Source organism: Lutra lutra, chromosome Y (assembly GCF_902655055.1).
Source record: "Lutra lutra chromosome Y, mLutLut1.2, whole genome shotgun sequence".
NCBI lineage: Eukaryota > Metazoa > Chordata > Mammalia > Carnivora > Mustelidae > Lutra > Lutra lutra.
The window spans coordinates 373,920-393,408 of record NC_062297.1 but is presented as its reverse complement, the minus strand read 5'-3'; the positions used below and the strand labels follow the sequence as shown (position 1 = coordinate 393,408).

Sequence of the window (19,489 nt, the reverse complement as noted above, 5' to 3'; positions counted from 1 at the left end):
TTTAAATAAATATCTGCCTTCTTTAATTTGAGGGATTTTAAAATTATAGTTGACACTTGAACAAGGGGGTTATAGGCTCCAAAGCCTGATGTAGTTAGAAATCTATATATATAATTTTTGTCTCTAATAACTACTAATAGCTTACTGTTGACCACAAGCCTTACTGACATCATAACTAATAATAACACTTACTTTTGTATGTTATGTTTATTATGTACCATATATTCTTTTTAAGATTTTATTTCTTTATTTGAGAGAGAGAGCATAAGCAGGGTCACCACAGAGGCAGAGAGAGGACCAGACTCCCGGATAAACAAGGAGCCCAGTGTGGGGCTTGATCCCAGGGACTCTGAGATTATGACCTGAAGTGAAGGCAGACACTTAGCTGACTGAGCCCCCCAGGTGCTCCAAAATGTACTGTATTTTTAAAATGTAAAGAGAAGAAAGTACACATAAAGTACTATGTGTTTTTTTGGCATATGGTATTACAGTCTCATTCATAATACAAAAGTGGACACAAATACATTAAAGAAGAAACCGTTACCGGTGACAATAGGCTGGTACACAGCTTCTCCTATTCTGAGAGGCATCATTACAGAGTAAGCCAATGCTTTGGAAGCAAAGTATGAAACAGTAAGAACATGGCACATTATTAATTTTACATTACATCTTACTCTCTGTATGCCTCTGTAAGGATGGGTCTTGCACAGTGTTCTACACAATGAATACCTAGTGATGCTGATGACATGGAACAGCTCTTGCAGCTCCTGCCCTACGATTACTAAATTTTCACACAAAGACCCACACAGACACAACAGACAAGCTTATTAACTGTACAGCATGATGATGATTTAGTGGCCACTAAGTGCAAAGGGATCATAAAGGTCTTCATTTTCCTTGTCTTCAAAGTGTGTAGGCTGAAGAGGAGTTGTTCTTGCTGTGCCCGGGAGAGGCAGGAGAGGCAGGTACACTCAGTGTAACTTTGTGGAACTTGCTTGCTTTTTCTTTTCTCTACAAATGTCCCTATATGGGTCTGCTGTTTCCTTTCTGCTTCTGTTTCACTTCTCTACAAAACGTCCCTGTATGGGTCTGCTGTTTCCTTTAGTGTTGATGTCCGTATCATGGAAGCGTCCATGTCACAAAAGGAGTCAAAAGCAATCTTGATCATCAGAGCCCTCTGCCGGACTGCCCTCTATCTGTTTTCTGGCATTGCGTTTCTCTGTGTCTCCATCCTCATCATCTGGCACTGGTTCAGGAGTTCTCATCTCCATCAAACTGACTCCTGTTAAGTCTTCTGAGGCGCTGTGTATTAGGTCTCGAATTTCTCCAAGATTCAGATCTTCAAACTCTTCACCCGGCTCCGCTCCGCCCCCCCACCCCACAGTTTTTCTTGCCATATCTACACTCTGTTTTATGATTTTGCTGATTGCCTCTGTTGTAGAGACTGTGAAGTCACACACAACACCCAGACACAGTCTTCTCCAGTCCGAGCTACTTGGGGCTTAATGGTTGTCACAGTTTTTTTCTGTGACAATGGTGACGTCTTCAGAGGAGCTGTCCTTCCAGGTTCTCATGATGTTCTTTAGATCCGGGTGCTCTTCCAAGCACTGACAGTTCTTTTCATGTGGTGCCATGTGTGATGAACTTTAAAGGTCCTCATGGCCCTCTGATCTGGGAGATGAGTTAGAGACGTTGTGTTTGGGGACACTTAGACCACTTTAACACCTTTGGTCCTAAACTCATGGGGGTCTAGCTCATGAGCACCACTATCTAATAGCAAAAGAATTTTAGGAGGTAGTCCCTCACTGGCAAGGTACTTCCTGATGCCAGAGACAAAGCATCGATGGAACCAGTCCAGAAGCGGGGTCTTTGTTGTCGAGGCTTTCACATGCAGCCAAGAGAGAGGCTTCTCATGTTTATCTCTTGCCTTCACTCTCAGGGACTGGAAGCAGTTTTCATAGATACGGGCGGGACCTGCTCAGGCCTGGCTGCATTTGCACAAAACAGGAGACTCAGCCTATCCCTTCCTGCCTTAAATCCCGGTGCTGGCTTCTCTTCCATTGTGACACCTTCTTCCAGAATAGGGAACTTTTGTCTGCATCAAAAACCTGCTCAGGGGGCGCCTGGGTGGCTCAGTGGGTTAAGCCGCTGCCTTCGGCTCGGGTCATGATCTCGGAGTCCTGGGATCGAGCCCCGCGTCGGGCTCTCTGCTCAGCAGGGGGCCTGCTTCCTCCTCTCTCTCTGCCTGCCTCTCTGCCTGCTTGTGATCTCTCTGTCAAATAAATAAATAAAATCTTAAAAAAAAAAAAAAAAAAAAAAAAAAAAAAAACCTGCTCAGGCAGATACCCTTTTCCCTCAGTGATTTTCTTAATGGTATCTAGGAATTTGTCTACTGCCTCTTGATTTGCAGTATTGCAATAAACACAATGAAAAATACATGAGAACAGTGAGAGATCTCTTTTACTATGATCTGCAGTTTATTTAAGACACAGACTACTCACATACTGCTGCTTATCATCACACAGTGTTTCACCGGAATGCTCAAAACACTTGAGCTCACCGCACTAGCAGCAGGCTCTGAAACTGCCATAATCTGTACCATAGTAAATTTTCAGCAATTAAGGTTCAATACTGTATCTTTTTCTACATTTCTCTGGGCTGGAATGGCACCATGTACATGTGTGGACACATTTGAATACATGATAACTCTTTCTAACTTGTGTATACTTTACATAAAATAAACTACATATCTACATAAAAAGGATTCATTACGTAAAATTCCCTTAACTTTGTGAATTTTTCTAGGTTATGTTCTTCATCTGTGAGTTTTTTTCAGATTGTTGCAAAACTGCAAAAAACAGTTCCAATACATGTATTGATAAAAAGCCCTTGTATAAGTGGTTCCAACTCACATAGTTTAAGTAATTCAAACTTATATTGATTAAGGGTAAACTATAATGGTAAATCAATGTTCAAAAAAAATGTTAATGAGTAACATTTGTTATGATTATTTAGTTAATTTCAATTCTTTTGATCAGACCTTTAAAGAAAACTCTTATCTTGGAAGACTTCATTTTTTACATCATATTTGATGAATTTCTACTGGTATGTCTTAGAATTCAGTGAAAGTGTTCTTTTTATTTTAATTCACTTATTTTAGCTCACATTTCATTATAGGAGTTGGTTTATTTAAAATACATGTTTTTGTTGTCAGCTTTTATACCTAAAATACCTAGAATTGTGTGTTTCCTAATTAAAATCAATAATGTAAAATAGAATCTTGTTTTATTATTTGAGAACCCAAATTTGCTTTTAAAATATAAAATGTATTTTCTTAAGTATAAAAATATTTTCTTCCAAGGTACACTTTTTCCTAAATATATATTGCTAATAATATGTGACCTGTTTTTTTCAACTGTAGGAATTAATTGATGATTTCATCTTTCCTGCTTCCAAAGTTTACTTGCAATGTATGAGAAATGGAGAACTGCCAGCTGAGCAGGCTATCCCAGTCTGTAGTTCACCTGCCACCATCAATGCTGGTTTTGAACTACTTGTAGCATTAGCTGTTGGCTGTGTAAGGAACCTCAAACAGATAGTAGACTGTTTGACTGAAATGTATTACATAGGCACAGCAATAACTAGTAAGTATTGTAACATGTAAGGATTTTTGGTTCAGATATCTCTCTATGTTTAAAATTCTGGATTTTTTTTTTTTAGGAAATTTTTTTTTAATAAAGATTTTATTTATTTATTTGACAGAGATCACAAGGAGGCAGAGAGAGAGGAAGGGAAGCAAGCTCCCTCCCTGTTGAGCAGAGAGCCCAATGCAGGGCTCAATCCCAGGACCCTGGAATCATGACCTGAGCTGAAGGCAGAGGCTTTAACCCACTGAACCACCCAGGCACCCCATCTTTTAGGAAATGTTTAATCTATATGTTTGTTTTTAGAAACTATTAAGTTTAATAATTTTAATAATCAAATATGTAATTAACACAATTTTATATAATCAAAAAGAGATGATGATAAGTACAGAAGCCTTCCCACAGAAAAATTCTCCAGTTATATTTAAATACCTTCATATAATTGTTTCAAGTAATTCAACAAAATGTTTTATTTCATCAAATATAAAATAAAATTTAAACTCGAGTAAGAAGCCAAATTTAATGCTACAGGATTTAGTATTTAGAACTAAAAGTGGGGAAAAAAATTTTTTTTAAGTCTATGAATGGACAGATTTGCAGGCCCTCACTTTGAAATTGCTTGGCGTTATCTTAATCTGAGTTTTTAAAAAGTTAAAGTTTTGAAGATATCAACGTGAAAGATAACACATGCTTTTTATTATGTTCTCAGTTAATGCCACATGAGCGTTGGAAGCGGTCTTTGGATCTTATTAGAAATGAAACTCAAAGGGGTGCCTGGGTGGCTCAGTGGGTTAAAGCCTCTGCCTTTGGCTCGGGTCATGATCTCGGGGTCCTGGGATCGAACCCCGCGTCGGGCTCTCTGCTCCGCGGGGATCCTGCTTCCCCCTCTCTCTCTGTTGCCTCTCTGCCTGCTTGTGATCTCTCTGTCAAGTAAATAAATAAAATCTTTTTTTAAAAAAAAGAAACGAAACTCAAAGAGAACGAGTAATTAGTAAAAATAACAGTAAATAAGAACATAAAATCTATTTAAGTGCAAATCATGGGTTTTTTTAACGAAACATGCAGAACTAATTATTGAGTACATCCAATAGTAACCTTTAAGAACATCTGAAATTATTTTGGTTTTCCCATCTTTCAGGGTATAAGAAACTTCTCATCCAAACTTTCAGAGTTTTAACCAAAAGCTGGATTTTTTTTGGTACTATGGACTATACCTAAAGAGATGTTTTAAAACTTAGTTTTGTTTCTCTAAATTTATGTAGCTTATGAGTTTTATGGTTTCTTTATTCATATATGGAATGACTTAAGGGCGCCTGGATGGCTCAGTTGCTTAGGCAACTGCCTTCAGCTCAGGTCATGGTCCTGGAATCCCAGATGGAGTCCCACATCAGGCTCCCTGCTAAGCAGGGCGTCTGCTTCTCCCTGTGATAGTCCCCACTGCTCATGCTCTCTGATTCTCTCTCTTTCAAATAAATAAAATATTTTTAAAAAAAAGAAAAAGATGGCTAAAGATACTAAACTTCCTTCCAATTCCGTAATCCTGTTTCAGAAATTATGTATCATAAAAGTTGTGTATTTGTGTATCTCTGTTTAGATTTTTTTTTTAAGGTTTTTTTTGTTTGTTTGTTTATGTGAGAGAGAGCATGCACACATACAAGCAGGGGAGAGGCAGAGGGAGAGAATCCAAAGCAGACTTCACACTTAGTGCAGAGCCCAGCATGGGGCTGGATCTCACAGTCCTGATAACATAAATTGAGCCAAAAACCACAAGTCAGATGCACAACCAGCTGAGCCAGGCACCCATAAGTTTTTTTCTTTGTAACACAAATTGGAGTATACTACTTGCAGCATTCTTTATTTACTTTTGTTTCATTTTTTATTCAATAAAAATGTAATAGTACATAAAAATCTTATCTAATTCTCCTTATTGGCCATATAATTTGCAATTTAGTATACTCTTATTTTATGTAATCTGTTTCCCAGATAGTGATTGATGTTCAGATTATTTTTGATTTATAGAAGGTGATGAAGTACATAAAGTAATTTACAGTTCTAACAGACTTTTGAGATATACTATCTTATTAATTCCTAAAGATAAAACATGGGTATAGGCAAAGCAGTTTTTACTTACAGTTTACAGTAAAAAATTTAATATTATACTATCTGACATAACTAGCAGATGGTGATAGATGCAACATCAGTAAATTGCAGACTTGGTAGTTCTTAGAAAGGATCTTTATGGTGGTACTGAAATGAAAATTTGGAGCACTAGTTTTAGATGACTATAGTAGTGACAGAATTATTGCTAATATTAGTTTATCAGCATAACACAGTGGCCAGTGGACAGAGTCATTATGAGGATCTTTTCTTCTCTCAGCTTGTGAAGCTCTTACTGAATGGGAATATCTACCACCTGTTGGACCCCGCCCATCGAAAGGATTTGTGGGACTCAAAAACGCTGGTGCTACATGTTATATGAACTCTGTGATACAACAGTTATACATGATTCCTTCCATCAGAAACAGTATTCTTGCTGTTGAAGGCACAGGTAGTGATGTAGATGATGATATGTTCGGTGATGAGAAGCAGGACAATGAGGTAAATTTTAATGATACATTTTTTTCTGTGTTTCAGGGTCTTGATTACTAAATAATGCTTTTTTTCTCTTAGAATATACTTCTTGTAGGACTTTTTTAAACTACTTTTGATGACAGGACAAGAATCTCTGAGCTACTATCTCTGGCATATCCTAGTGCTTATTACCTAACAAACTTTCAACTGAAGTTGATAATCTTTATTACAACTTTTCTATTCTTCAAAGTATCAGTTAATGTAATCATGTTTTGTACAATGTGGTAAGTAAAATTGGGTGTTACAAATTGACAAATTTATTTTAAAATTATTTATATTTTGATTTTTTAATTTTTTAAAGCATATTGTATTTTTCCTTATATATTACTTACCAGTTTCACCACCTGTGCTGTTCTTAGAATACTCTTAATATTTTTCTCATATAATTTCTTAATACAAAAACAAACTTGTTTGCTACTTTAAATAATGTATTGTTCTGTTAAAAATATTAGTAAATAGTAAGGATATGATCATGATACCGGGAGTATCCAGTACAGAATATAAGAAAGTTATGTGTTAGTGCAAATCAGAGTATATAAAACTAAGATATAGCTCTTTATACATTAATATGAAGACTTAATTTTTAGTTATTGTTTATATCAAAACTATGTTTATTTTTCTTCTCCTTTTTCCTTTACACAAGTTCATAGGATTAATAGAGAAGAGAGAAAATACTCTAATTGTAGTAAGTGGTTTTTCTCCCATTCCTGTACTACTTGCCTTTTGTGAGCAAAACTAGTTTGGCAATCTAGTGGTCTTGGAGATTCTGAAACATACAGCCACCTGCACTCTTCTCAGAGCCTGACAAATCACACCATCCAGGCATCAGTATCTGAATATGTTCACTTTGTTGTTGTTGTTAACTGTTGTTGTTTTAAGAATCCCCATATGAGGTGCCCACAGCTTTACCTGGTTAAGAACCATTGCTACAGAGAAAACTGGGGTATAAATCTTAGTTCTGTAGTTCCTATACCGGTAGGATGCTGAATTAAAGATAAATACAGTTGGCTAACCCTACTGGCAAAATGCAGAAAATACAGACAAGATACCAGATTTCTTTTGCTACTTGATAACCGTGTGCTTTACATTTTTTCAACAGTATATTGCTTATTTACTAGGTTGCTTTCCTAGAGTGTGTCCTTCTCAATAGCAGAAACTGGGTGTTGTCTACTTCTGTCATAAGCCTGACATAGAGCAAAGAATATAAAAATAGTATTCAGTGCTCTGTTAAACAACTGAATTTTGCTATATAGAGAGTGTGATTAAGACCTTCAGAGCTTCTGTCCATGCTGTTTTCTACCAAAGGTAGTCTCAGTTGTTGTATTTATTAGTAATTCTGAGAATGCCACATAAATTATTTCAGTAATTTGTGAAGAATTCATTATCTCTAGGGAAAAAATGAATCCTGGAAAGGCTAATTTACTTCCCCCAAAGTTATTTATAACAAATACTTATTTGTGTCTATTTAAGCTATTGAACTAAATCATTTTTTCTTATACTATGTCCAGTGGGTGTTTAGGATCCTTTTCCTCTTCCCCGTTTCCTTACCCCCACCTCCATTTATTTATCCTCCTCTCATTTATTTATCCTCCTCTATTTATTTATCATCATCATCCTTTATTTGTTTATTTTAGAGAGAAAGACAGCGTGAGAACATGAGCAGGATGGGCAGAGGGGGACAGTATCAAGCAGACCTCTCTTCTGAGTGCAGAGCACAATGCAGGGCTCGAGATCATGGCCGGAGCCCAAAACAAGAGTTGGACACTTAATTAACTGTCACCTAGGCGCCCCTCAGGATTATTCTTTTATGATTTTTTAATTGATAATTCATCTGTGAAATTATAGGAATAAGCACTAATACTGTAAATTGAAAGTTGTATGCTTTGGAATGTAAAATAATGCAAATTATTTGTCTCAACTTCTGAAGTTAGACTAGCTCATCAATGATGGGTTTTTATTTATTTTTGGTTTTGGTGTTTTGTGTTTTGTTGTTGGTGGTGTTTGTTTGGTTTTTTGTCTCTAGAGTAATGTTGATCCCCGAGATGATGTATTTGGATATCCTCATCAATTTGAAGACAAACCAGCTTTGAGTAAGACAGAAGATAGGAAAGAATACAATATTGGTGTCCTAAGACATCTTCAGGTCATCTTTGGTCATTTAGCTGCTTCCCGACTACAATACTATGTGCCTAGAGGATTTTGGAAACAGTTCAGGTATATTGTGGGTGGATTGATTTTATAAAAATTTCAGTATATTAACTTAAAATTTATATATATATATATATAACAATGTATAATGATTTAATATTTTAACAGTAGTGATACTCTATAATGTCATTAGTTTTTTTTATTTTTGTCTTGGTAGAGGGATGTACCTTTACATGGGAGGCAGGCCATATTCTTTAGTTTCTTAAGATGTAATTACCTTTTATTGGGGAAAATTTCTGCAGAAACAAAATCCTAATATGTAGTCATTTCCTGGATTCTACAATTCTCAACTGAAATAAGTTAGACATTATGGCTTTTTCTTTATGCATAACCATGATATCACCCTACCTAAATAAAAATTATGTAATATCACTACCTTTAAGTTACTCTTTAAATTTACCAAGTTGTTTAATTTTTCTTAATAGTGTGATTTTTTTTTTTTTAATGCAGGATTAAAACCCATTTATTGCAGTTGGCTGGTACTTCTGTGTCTGTGTGTGTGTGTGTGTGTGTATGTAGATATCTGTATGATAGATCTGTATGTATATATATATATGATACTAAAATGACACTATCAATCTGTAAATTTCTGTGTTCCACAAATTGAACTATTCATCTATGTCAGAAGACTGATTTGCATGTATAATACTTCATCTTATTTTATCACCAGCATATACCTTTTCTCCCCTCTAGCTATTTCAGTGCTTTTTTTCCCCTAGGTTATCTTGGTTTGACTCAAGGTTTTATTCACTAGTCTAGTCAGCATTTCTTGTTTTGTTTTGTTTTAAAGATATTATTTATTTATTTGACAGACAGAGATCACAAGTAGGCAGAGAGGCAGACAGAGAGAGAGGGGGAAGCAGGCTCCCTGCCGAGCAGAGAGCCCGATGTGGGGCTCCATCCCAGGACCCTGGGATCATGACCCGAGCCGAAGGCAGAGGCTTTAACCCACTGAGCCACCCAGGCGCCCCAGCATTTCTTGTTTTTCCAAATTATGCTACTGTATTTTGAGCTTTTATCTTAAAATCTTTTATTCAGTTATTTGTATGTGTGTGTCTTTTGTGTATCTGTTTATTTCTACATACATAGCAAGAGTTATAGATATTTAGTTTTGCTCCTGAATTATAATGTGTTTACTTAATTTGTAATGTATCTCTGCAGTAACTTTCTCCACTTAATGGAATACCTCACAGTTTGTCTGCAGCTTTCTGCTACCTGTATTCTAAACATATAACATGAAATTCACCATCATGAATTGTAACTTTTTAAAAATGTACAATTCAGTGCCAGTTTAGTGCATTCAAAATGTTATTCCCGGGTTTTCCCTACTTCCACCACTGACAACAACAAAAAAAGTAATGTTCTTTCCATATGAATTTGCCAGTTTTCATTATTTCATATAATTTTAATTATATACTATGGCATTTTTCATCTATCTTCTTCCACAAAGCATAATGTTTTCAAGGTTCAGCCATTTTTTTAGCACGTATCAGAACTGCATTTCATGGCTGAATGATATTCCATAGTGTGGATGGATACTCCACAGTTTGGTTATTTCTTCATCAATAGATGGACATTTCATTGGTTTCTCTCTTCCGGCTGTTTGAATAGTGCTTCTATCAGCATTCATGTTATAAAAGTTTTTTATGATTTTCATTTCATTCATAAACACGTGAGCAGTATAGGTGCTGAGCATGTAGAATTCTGTTTAACTTTGAGGAACCATCAAACTGTTCCATGTCCTTAATGTCATTTTACTTTGTCACCAGCAAAATTTGATGGTTGCAGTTTTCTTAATAATCAGTATTTTCTTCCTTACTTTTCATGTTTTCCTTTTCTCTTTTTTGTTTGTTTTTGTAATGGCCTTCCTAGTTGGTGTCAGGTGATACATTATTATGGTTCCACTTTGCGTTTCCCTCATGAATAATAGTGTTGAATATCTATTAATGTATTTCTTGTTTTATTTTGCTTTAAGAAGAATATAATCATCATACTAGGCCTTATAGATAAGTGATGTACATGGTGCGCCTGGGTGGCTCAGTGGGTTAAAGCCTCTGCCTTCGGCTTAGGTCATGATCTCAGAGTCCTGGGATCAAGCCCCACATCGGGCTCTCTGCTCAGCAGGGAGCCTGCTTCCTCCTCTCGCTCTGCCCACCTCTCTAACAACTTGTAATCTGTCTGTCAAATAAATAAATAAAATCTTTATGAAAAAAAAATTTTTTTTTAAAAGATAAGTGATGTGCAGATATTTTCTCCCATTCTGTGGATTTGCTTTTCATTCTCTTGGTAGTTCCTTTGATGCAGAAAATTTTTTAAATTTGAGGAAAGCTCTTTTCCCTATTTTTTCTTTTTCAGATTTCCATTCTAATGCACTGTTTTTTCTATTGTTGTAAAACATGCATGACATAAAAGCATTTTTTATTTTCTTTTAAATTTTATTTATTTATTTGACAGACAGAGATCACAAGTAGGCAGAGAGGCAGGCAGAGAGAGAGAGAGGAGGAAGCAGGCTCCCTGCCGAGCAGAGACTCTGGGATCATGACCCTAGCCGAAGGCAGAGGCCCTAACCCCCTGAGCCACCCGGGCGCCCCCATAAAAGCATTTTAAATGCTTTTCGGTGTACAGTTCATTGGCATTGAGTACATTTACATCTTGTGCACCATCACTGAAATCCAGAGCTTTTTTCTTTCTTTTTTTCTAAACTGAAACTCTGTATGCATCAGTAATAATCCCCCATACTGATTTTTACATGTTGATTTTTATATCTTTCAACTTTGCTGAATTTGTTGCTTGAGTTCTAACAGCTTTTTGTGGAATCTTAAGGATTTCCACTTTCGATACTTGTGTTTCTTAATTTGCCAATTTGTATTGGCTAGCAGACCTTACAGTGCTTTGAAGAAATAAGGCATCCTTGCCTGTATACTAATCTTACAAAAAAGCTTTCAGCCTTTAACCATTTAACCTTGACCTTTCAGCATATGTATTAATAATAATTGACCCCATATGGATCAAGTATGTAAACATAAGAAATAAAACTATGAAGTAGAAAACTTACAGAAGAAAACAAAGAATACTTTAGTATGTTGGCTTTTGCAGTGATTTCTTGGTATGACAGTAATAAGCAATAGAAAATACCCTAACATTTCATTTCTGGTAAAAATATTCTTCAGTAGTGAAGGGGAGATAAGTATGTTCATTCTCAAAGGGAAATGTGCAAAGAATTTCCTCACAATCAAAATTCCTCTGGAGGGGGATAATTTACCAGAGAAAATTTGGAATTTCAAAAATGAAAGAATGTCAGAAATGTGAAATACTGTGTATTCATAGTACTCTTTGATTCAGTTTTGTGATTTAATTTGTATAAATATTGAAAGCAAAAATAGTAATGAAAAGGAAATCATTATATTATTAATTTAACACATTTTAACATACCATAGAGAAAAGTGAAGGCCATTATTTATTTAGCTGTGATTCTTCTTTGGTTTTGTTTTTTTTTTTTTTTTTTTTAAGATTTTATTTATTTCTTTGAGAGGGGAAGAGGCAGAGGGAGAGGGAGCAAAAGATTTCCCACAGTGGCGCCTGGGTGGCTCAGTGGGTTAAGCCACTGCCTTTGGCTCAGGTCATGATCTCAGGGTTCTGGGATCAAGTCCCGCATGGGGCTCTCTGCTCAGCGGGGAGCCTGCTTCCCTCTCTCTTTCTCTGCCTGCCTCTGTCTACTGTGATCTCTCTCTCTCTGTCAAATAAATAAATAATAAAATCTTAAAAAAAAAAAAAAAAAAAAAAAAAAGAGATTTCCAGCAGAGTAGTGTGCCTGAAGCGGAGCTATCAATATGGGGCTTAATCCCAGGTTGGTGGGATCATGACCTGAGCTGAAGGCAGACACTTATGAGCTTTGCCACCCAGGTTCCCCACTTCTGTATGTTATATGAATGCCAAAACATGAACTCTGCATGATGACTTATGACTACTTATAGAGCAGATGTTAAAAGATAACAGGTGTAGATAAAAAGCTAAGATACATTGAAATAGAAAAATATAATTAAATAATTCCCAAAAGGATAGAGAAGAAAAAACTGACACATAAACAATAAAATAATAGGATAATATGCCTAACTGTAGTTATATCAGTAGTAATATAAAATGAAATTTTTCCAATTAAAAGCCACAGATTGTTAGATGAATTAAAAAACAGGTGGGGGCGCCTGGGTGGCTCAGTAGGTTAAGCCTCTACCTTCGGCTCAGGTAATGATCCGAGGTCCTGGGATCAAGCCCTGCATCGGGCTCTCTGCTCAGCGGGAAGCCTGATTCCCCCTCTCTCTCTGCCTCTCTGCCTACTCGTAATCTCTCTCTGTCAAATAAATAAATAAAATCTTAAAAAAAAAAAAAAGGTGTAAATTATCTGTACCATGCAAAATACCAAATTTAAATTTAATGCTGTGAATTAAAAGTAAAGAGAGAAAGCATATGAGAGATCAGTACACATATGGGATTGGTAAAATAAATGTAGTGGCAACACCAGTACTGGCTGGGATACTGAGAAATGTGATCACCTGTTGCTGGTGTGAATATAAAATAATTCAACTATCCTAGAAGGCAATTTAGTAGTTTCTTCTATAGTCCAGTAGTTGCAGCCCTGAACAGTTATGCCAGAGAAAAGAAAATTTAGGTTGACACCAAAACTTATACACAGATATTCAGAGCAGCTCTGAATAGCACCAGACTGGGAATAACCAAGATGCTCTTCCACAGCTCAATCATTAAATGAATTGGTACACTCATAATAGATACTAAAAACAAAGAAGTTGGGTTGCCTTGGTGGTTCAGTCGTTAAGCATCTCCCTTTGGATCAAGTTAGATCCCAATGACCTGGGATCGAGCCCCGTATCAGGCTCCCCACTTGGCGGAAAGTCTGCATCTCCCTCTCCCACTCTCCCTGCTAGTATTTCTTCTCTCACTTTGTCTCACTCTGCCAAATAAACAAATAAATAAATCTTCCCCCAAAAAAAGTCTTGGTACATGCAGCAACTTGGGTGGATCTCAGCATTTTCCTGAGTGAAAAAGCTCAACTCCAGAAGGCTACAGACTATGTAATTCTTTTCATATAAAATGTTAGAAATGATGAAGTTTTAGAAATGAAAGACAGACTAGTGTTTGCCAGAGGTTGAGAATGGGTGGCAGGTAGTTGGGTGTGATCATAGAATGAATGATTGAGAGAGCCATATGGTAGTTAACCGTTCTATATCTTGACACAAATACACAGAAGTCACAAATTTTCATAAAACTAAATACCATACAGATATAAGTAGAAGTAAGCCTATAGAAATCTTAGTAACATTGGAGCTTGTGTCACTATTGCTGTCTTGATTGTGATATTCTGTAGTTTTGTAAGATGTTACCATGGGGGTAACTGTGCAAAAGACACAGAGGGTATATTTTGTGTTATTTTTTAGAACTCTGTGTGATTCTCCAGTTACCTCAAAATTGTTTTTAAAAATCAAATTGTATGCTTCCCTTCCTCTCTCTGCCTGCTTCTCTGTCTACTTGTAATCTGTCTGTCAAATAAATAAATAAAATCTTTAAAATCTTTAAAAAATAAATAAGTAAAAATAAAAATAAAATTGTAGGGGGAAAGTTATTTGTGTGTTCAAAACATCCCAAACAGTAATACCAGAAATGTTGAGAGAGCAAAACTCAAGTAACTTTGAAAAAACAGTACTTCAGGTCAATACTATAAAAACAAAAAAAAAGTTTCTAGAAATTAAGAGTATGGAGGGTTTGCTACTAACACAGTAGCCTTAGGAGATACGGGGTAGAGGGTGAGGACTAAGATATGGTCTGCTATATTGATTTTGGTGGTCATTACACAACTGTCTGCATTTCGTAGCATACCTATTCTGCTCCAAAAAGATTTCATGTTTGCCTGTAAATTTAAAATTAATTTTAAAAAAAGATCAGCTAAAAATAAAAAATAAGCAAATAGTTTTTAAATTGTAAAAGCGCACCACACACGAAAGATAAACCTCCTTACCAAATTTTAACGTTTTACCATGTTTTGCTGAAAATGAATATATTTTATTCCCTTATGATTATTATTCTCGTATAACCACTAAATGTTAATAATACCATCCATCATAACCTGATATTAACAACAACAGTTCTCATTTTTTGTTCACACACTTGGTATTTTGTCTTCACAGGATCTGTTGGCCTAACTTTATTTTTATTTTTTTCACTTTCTTTTAAGTAAACTACTAATAATGAGGGGCTCAAACTCACAACCCTCAGAGCAGGAGTTGCATGCTCTACTGACTCAGCCAGCCAGGCACGCCTGGACTAAATCATAAATTCATTTGGATTACTGGAAATTACTGTAGAAACAGGACAAAGCTTTTCTTTTTTCATTTGGAAAAATAACTTTAAGAATAAATTGCTGTGAACTTTCCAATATGGCATGGAAGATTTAAGAACTAAATGTCAAAGTAGTAGTTACTTAAAACAACGATATAAGAATGGGTTTTCCTTCTTATGTTAATGCTCTTTACTTGAATTCAAAATGCCCAAATACACTGTTCCATATAGAAGACACCATTTTTTTTTTCTGGAGGACACCATGTTTAAAGCCTGCTATCCATAATTTTATGGCAATTCTTTGACATTGGAGTATAGTTTTTACTGCAGACTTCACTTCCATTGCCATTGCTATTCAGTAGATAGTGTTTACTGCTGTATTTCCACTTCTAATATGAATAAAGGTTTAGCTTACATTTCTGACATTTTTGTAGTGGTTATGAAAGGTAAAATATGGATATTCTGGGAGCATAGTAACATTTACTTATATAATAATATAATAAATATGTTTATTATTTATTATATTAAACTTTAAACTGAACTTTAATCTGGGTTTTTTTTTTTTCCTCAGGCTTTGGGGTGAACCTGTTAACCTTCGGGAACAACATGATGCCTTAGAGTTTTTTAATTCTTTGGTGGATAGTTTAGATGAAGCTTTAAAAGCTTTAGGACACCCAGCTATACTAAGTCAAGTTCTAGGCGGTTCCTTCGCTGATCAGAAAATTTGCCAAGGCTGCCCCCATAGGTAAGTGCTAATTAAGGTTTTTATTTCTCCAGTTTTACTATAAGTCGAAGTCTTAACTGACTGACTACCGGGGCGCCTCACCGGGGGAGAATCTTAAGCAGGCTCTACATGCCCTCACACATTACTAGAACACATAACATAGGTAGTAAGCAGTATGAAAGAATATAAAGAGCTTAACCAGTGAGGTCAGACAGGCCTAACTTCAAATCACAACTCTTCCTCATAAAGTATACCAGATTAATCTCTTTGAAAGCCTCCCTCCCACTTCTCCAGTTCCTTATCTGTGAAATAGGAATAGACATGCTTAACAGGGTTTTTTTTCCTAGCACGTTTTTTTATGAAGTTAATGATAAAAATATGTATAAAGAATGTAAAGAGGGATGTGTGGGTGACTCAGTCAGTGAAGCGGCTGCCTTCGGCTCAGATCATGATCCCAGGGTCTTAGGATCAAGCCCACATTGGGCTCCCTGCCCAGCAGGGGGTCTTCTTCTCCCTCTCCCTGCTACTCACGCTGCTCATGCTCTCTCTCTCTCTCATTCTTTATCTCAAATAAATAAATAAATAAAATCTTTTAAAAAAAAAAAAGTGTCCAACATAGGGTGACTTTCCTGGCATAGGCAGTAGAGCATGAATTTCTTGATCTTCAGTTGTGAGATTGGGCCCCACATTCGGGATAGAGATGACTTTAAAAATTTTAAGCTTTTTAAAAATGTAGCATTTTGCACACACAAACCAAGTGGTAACTGTAAATTCATTAAGATAACTATAAGCTTGAGGCGCCTGGGTGGCTCAGTGGGTTAAGCCTCTACCTTCGGCTCAGGTCATGATCTCAGGGTGCTGGGATCAAGCCCTGCATTGGGCTCTCTGCTCAGCAGGGAGCCTGCTTCCCCCTCTGTCTCTGCCTGCCTCTCTGCCTACTGTGATCTCTGTCACATAAATAAATAAAATCTTAAAAAAAAAAAAAAAGTTACTATAAGCTTGGGATGCCTGGGTGGCTCAGTCAGTTAAGCATCTGCCTTTGGCTCAGGTCTGGATCTCTCGGTCCTGGGATCAAGTTCTACCTCGGGCTCCAGGCTCAGCTGGGAGTCTGCCCTTCATCTCCCTCTGCCCCTCTTCCCCTTCTCATGTTCTCTCTCTCGGTCTCAAATAAATAAAATCTTCAAAAAAATAAAAAGATAACTACAAGCTTACTGATAACTCTCTGACTAATGCATTTGACATGATATAATAGAGACTAAAAATACATTTTGCATCAGATTTACAACTAAAGGATAACTAGAAACCTAAGGAATAAATCCTTTTGACTGTCTCTTAAAATCTTTAGATACGAGTGTGAAGAATCTTTTACAACTCTGAATGTAGATATTAGAAATCACCAAAACCTTCTTGATTCTTTGGAACAGTATATCAAAGGAGATTTATTGGAAGGTGCAAATGCATATCGATGTGAAAAATGTGATAAAAAGGTAAGTACTGTCTGATTTTAAAAATCAGTAATAACGTTTAACAGAACTGGAAGATGTCAGAGTTGCCTGTGTTCAGCATCAAAATCCACCACTCTTCTAGCTCTGCTTTGTTACAGTCATGGCAGAGAGGCAGTTACAGTAACTTAAAGATTTGTCAGGTAAACTATTGAGAGAAAATACAGGACTTAAAACCATTTCATTGGATGATTCATTTTAGATGGCACAGTTGCTATTGAATTCCTCAAACTAGAAGGGCTGATAATAGAAAATACTATTCTTCTTTTGTAGTTCAGGTTACTCTTCATGTTTAGAATCACTCATTTTATTTGGTTACATCAGATTTTCATAACCACTTGCAGTTTTTTAAACACCAGATTTCAGGGGCGCCTGGGTGGCTCAGCGGGTTAAGCCGCTGCCTTCGGCTCAGGTCATGATCTCAGGGTCCTGGGATCGAGCCCCGCATCGGGCTCTCTGCTCAGAAGCCTGCTTCTTCCTCTCTCTCTGCCTGCCTCTCTGCCTGCTTGTGATCTCTCTCTGTCAAATGAATAAATAAAATCTTTAAAAATAAATAAATAAATAAATAAATAAACACCAGATTTCATTTTTTCAACCCAGCCAATTAATCTAGCAACTTAAATAGTTAGAAATGGAATGATAACATCTCTCTGGAGGTGGATATTACAGAAATATTTTTCTGAACCCTACTCTCATCCCCTAACTACCTGTATTATTCTGACATTAAGCACCATTTAGATCATGATCTCTAAACCCACAATATTGTCTGCTACCTACAGAAGTCAGACAGTTTCCTCTGAGGCAGTCTGTTTTTTACATATCCTACCACTCTTTCTCCTCATATTTTCAACTATGGACCTTGAGGTAGGACCTTTTCAGAACAGAATTATATATGCTAATATGTGTGCAGCATTTAACCGTATGTATTAAGTGCCGTATGTATTAGATGCTGTTATTATGTGCAATATTTCTTAAGTTTGCTCACAGCAGGTTCTGTTCATTAGCATAGAAATAAACATCAGAAAAGTAACATGATCATATAGAAGTAGAGTATGGAAACATGAGCCATTAATTTCTGTGTCACATGAGACAGTAGTTACATATTTTTAGGCTTAGTATAAATATTTTGAAAAAGTAGTAACAAAATGATTTTGATTGTATTCATTTTCATGTACTTCTCTGTTTCTGAATAAATCTTTAAATTTTTTATGTTTTATTTGAGTTATAAAAGCACCTGTTTATATTCACTGTTTATTGTAGGTTGATACAGTAAAGCGCTTGCTAATTAAAAAGTTACCTCCTGTTCTTGCTATACAATTGAAACGATTTGACTATGACTGGGAAAGAGAATGTGCAATTAAATTCAATGATTATTTTGAATTTCCACGAGAGCTAGACATGGAACCTTATACAGTACCAGGTGTTACAAAACTGGAAGAAAATAATGTAAACCCAGACAAGCACTTGATACAACAGAATGAGCAGTCTGAAAGTGAGACAACAGGAAGCACAAAATACAGACTTGTGGGTGTGCTTGTACACAGTGGTCAAGCAAGTGGCGGACATTATTATTCTTACATCATTCAAAGGAATGGTAAAGATGGTGAGAGAAATCGCTGGTATAAATTTGATGATGGAGATGTAACAGAATGTAAAATGGATGATGATGAAGAAATGAAAAATCAGTGTTTCGGTGGAGAGTACATGGGAGAAGTATTTGATCATATGATGAAGCGAATGTCATACAGGCGCCAGAAAAGATGGTGGAATGCTTATATACTTTTTTATGAACGAATGGACACAATAGACCAAGATGATGAGATGATAAGATATATATCAGAGCTAACTATCACAAGACCCCATCAAATTATGTCACCAGCCATTGAGAGAAGTGTTCGAAAACAAAATGTGCAATTCATGCATAACCGAATGCAGTACAGTTTAGAGTATTTTCAGTTTGTGAAAAAACTGCTTACATGTAATGGTATTTATCTAAGCCCTGCTCCAGGTAAGTTTCTGGAATTTAGCTTTTTATCAATAAAGAATAATTTTTACTTCACTTACAGGATTTTTTTCAGCCATAAATGCATATTAATATTTTCCTTCAGTTTTGTGAAGGTTTTTTTCAGTTCCCTTCAGATTTCTTTTTCCTTTTTTCTTCAGAAAATGATTAGCCTCATTTTATTTTAAAGACATCAGCTTTTTCTTAAATTGAAGATTTCTGTTTTTGTATTTGTCAGAGAGGGACAGAAGGAGAGAGCATAAGCGGAGGGAATGGCAGGCAGAACAGGCAGAGCAGGCAGAAGGTGAAGCAGACTTCCCACCAACCAAGGAGCCCCATGTGGGACTCAGTCCCAGAACTCTGGGATCATGACCCAAGCCAAAGGCAGATGCTTAACTGAGCCATCCAGGTGTCCCAATGTCAGCACTTT

General features: G+C 36.3%; 1 protein-coding gene across 4 annotated transcripts in view; it reads left to right on the top strand.

The window, feature by feature from the left end:
- The window catches only part of LOC125092594 (probable ubiquitin carboxyl-terminal hydrolase FAF-X), a 168,259-nt gene that overhangs the window by 131,637 nt on the left and 17,133 nt on the right, over window positions 1–19,489 (top strand). For all 4 annotated transcript variants that reach the window (XM_047716957.1, XM_047716959.1, XM_047716956.1 and 1 more), the window contains 6 exons: window positions 3,422–3,644; window positions 6,022–6,242; window positions 8,299–8,489; window positions 15,403–15,576; window positions 16,901–17,042; window positions 18,318–19,065. In XM_047716957.1, coding sequence (XP_047572913.1) covers window positions 3,422–3,644; window positions 6,022–6,242; window positions 8,299–8,489; window positions 15,403–15,576; window positions 16,901–17,042; window positions 18,318–19,065 — 1,699 coding nt within the window. The remainder of the gene's footprint in view (window positions 1–3,421; window positions 3,645–6,021; window positions 6,243–8,298; window positions 8,490–15,402; window positions 15,577–16,900; window positions 17,043–18,317; window positions 19,066–19,489) is intronic.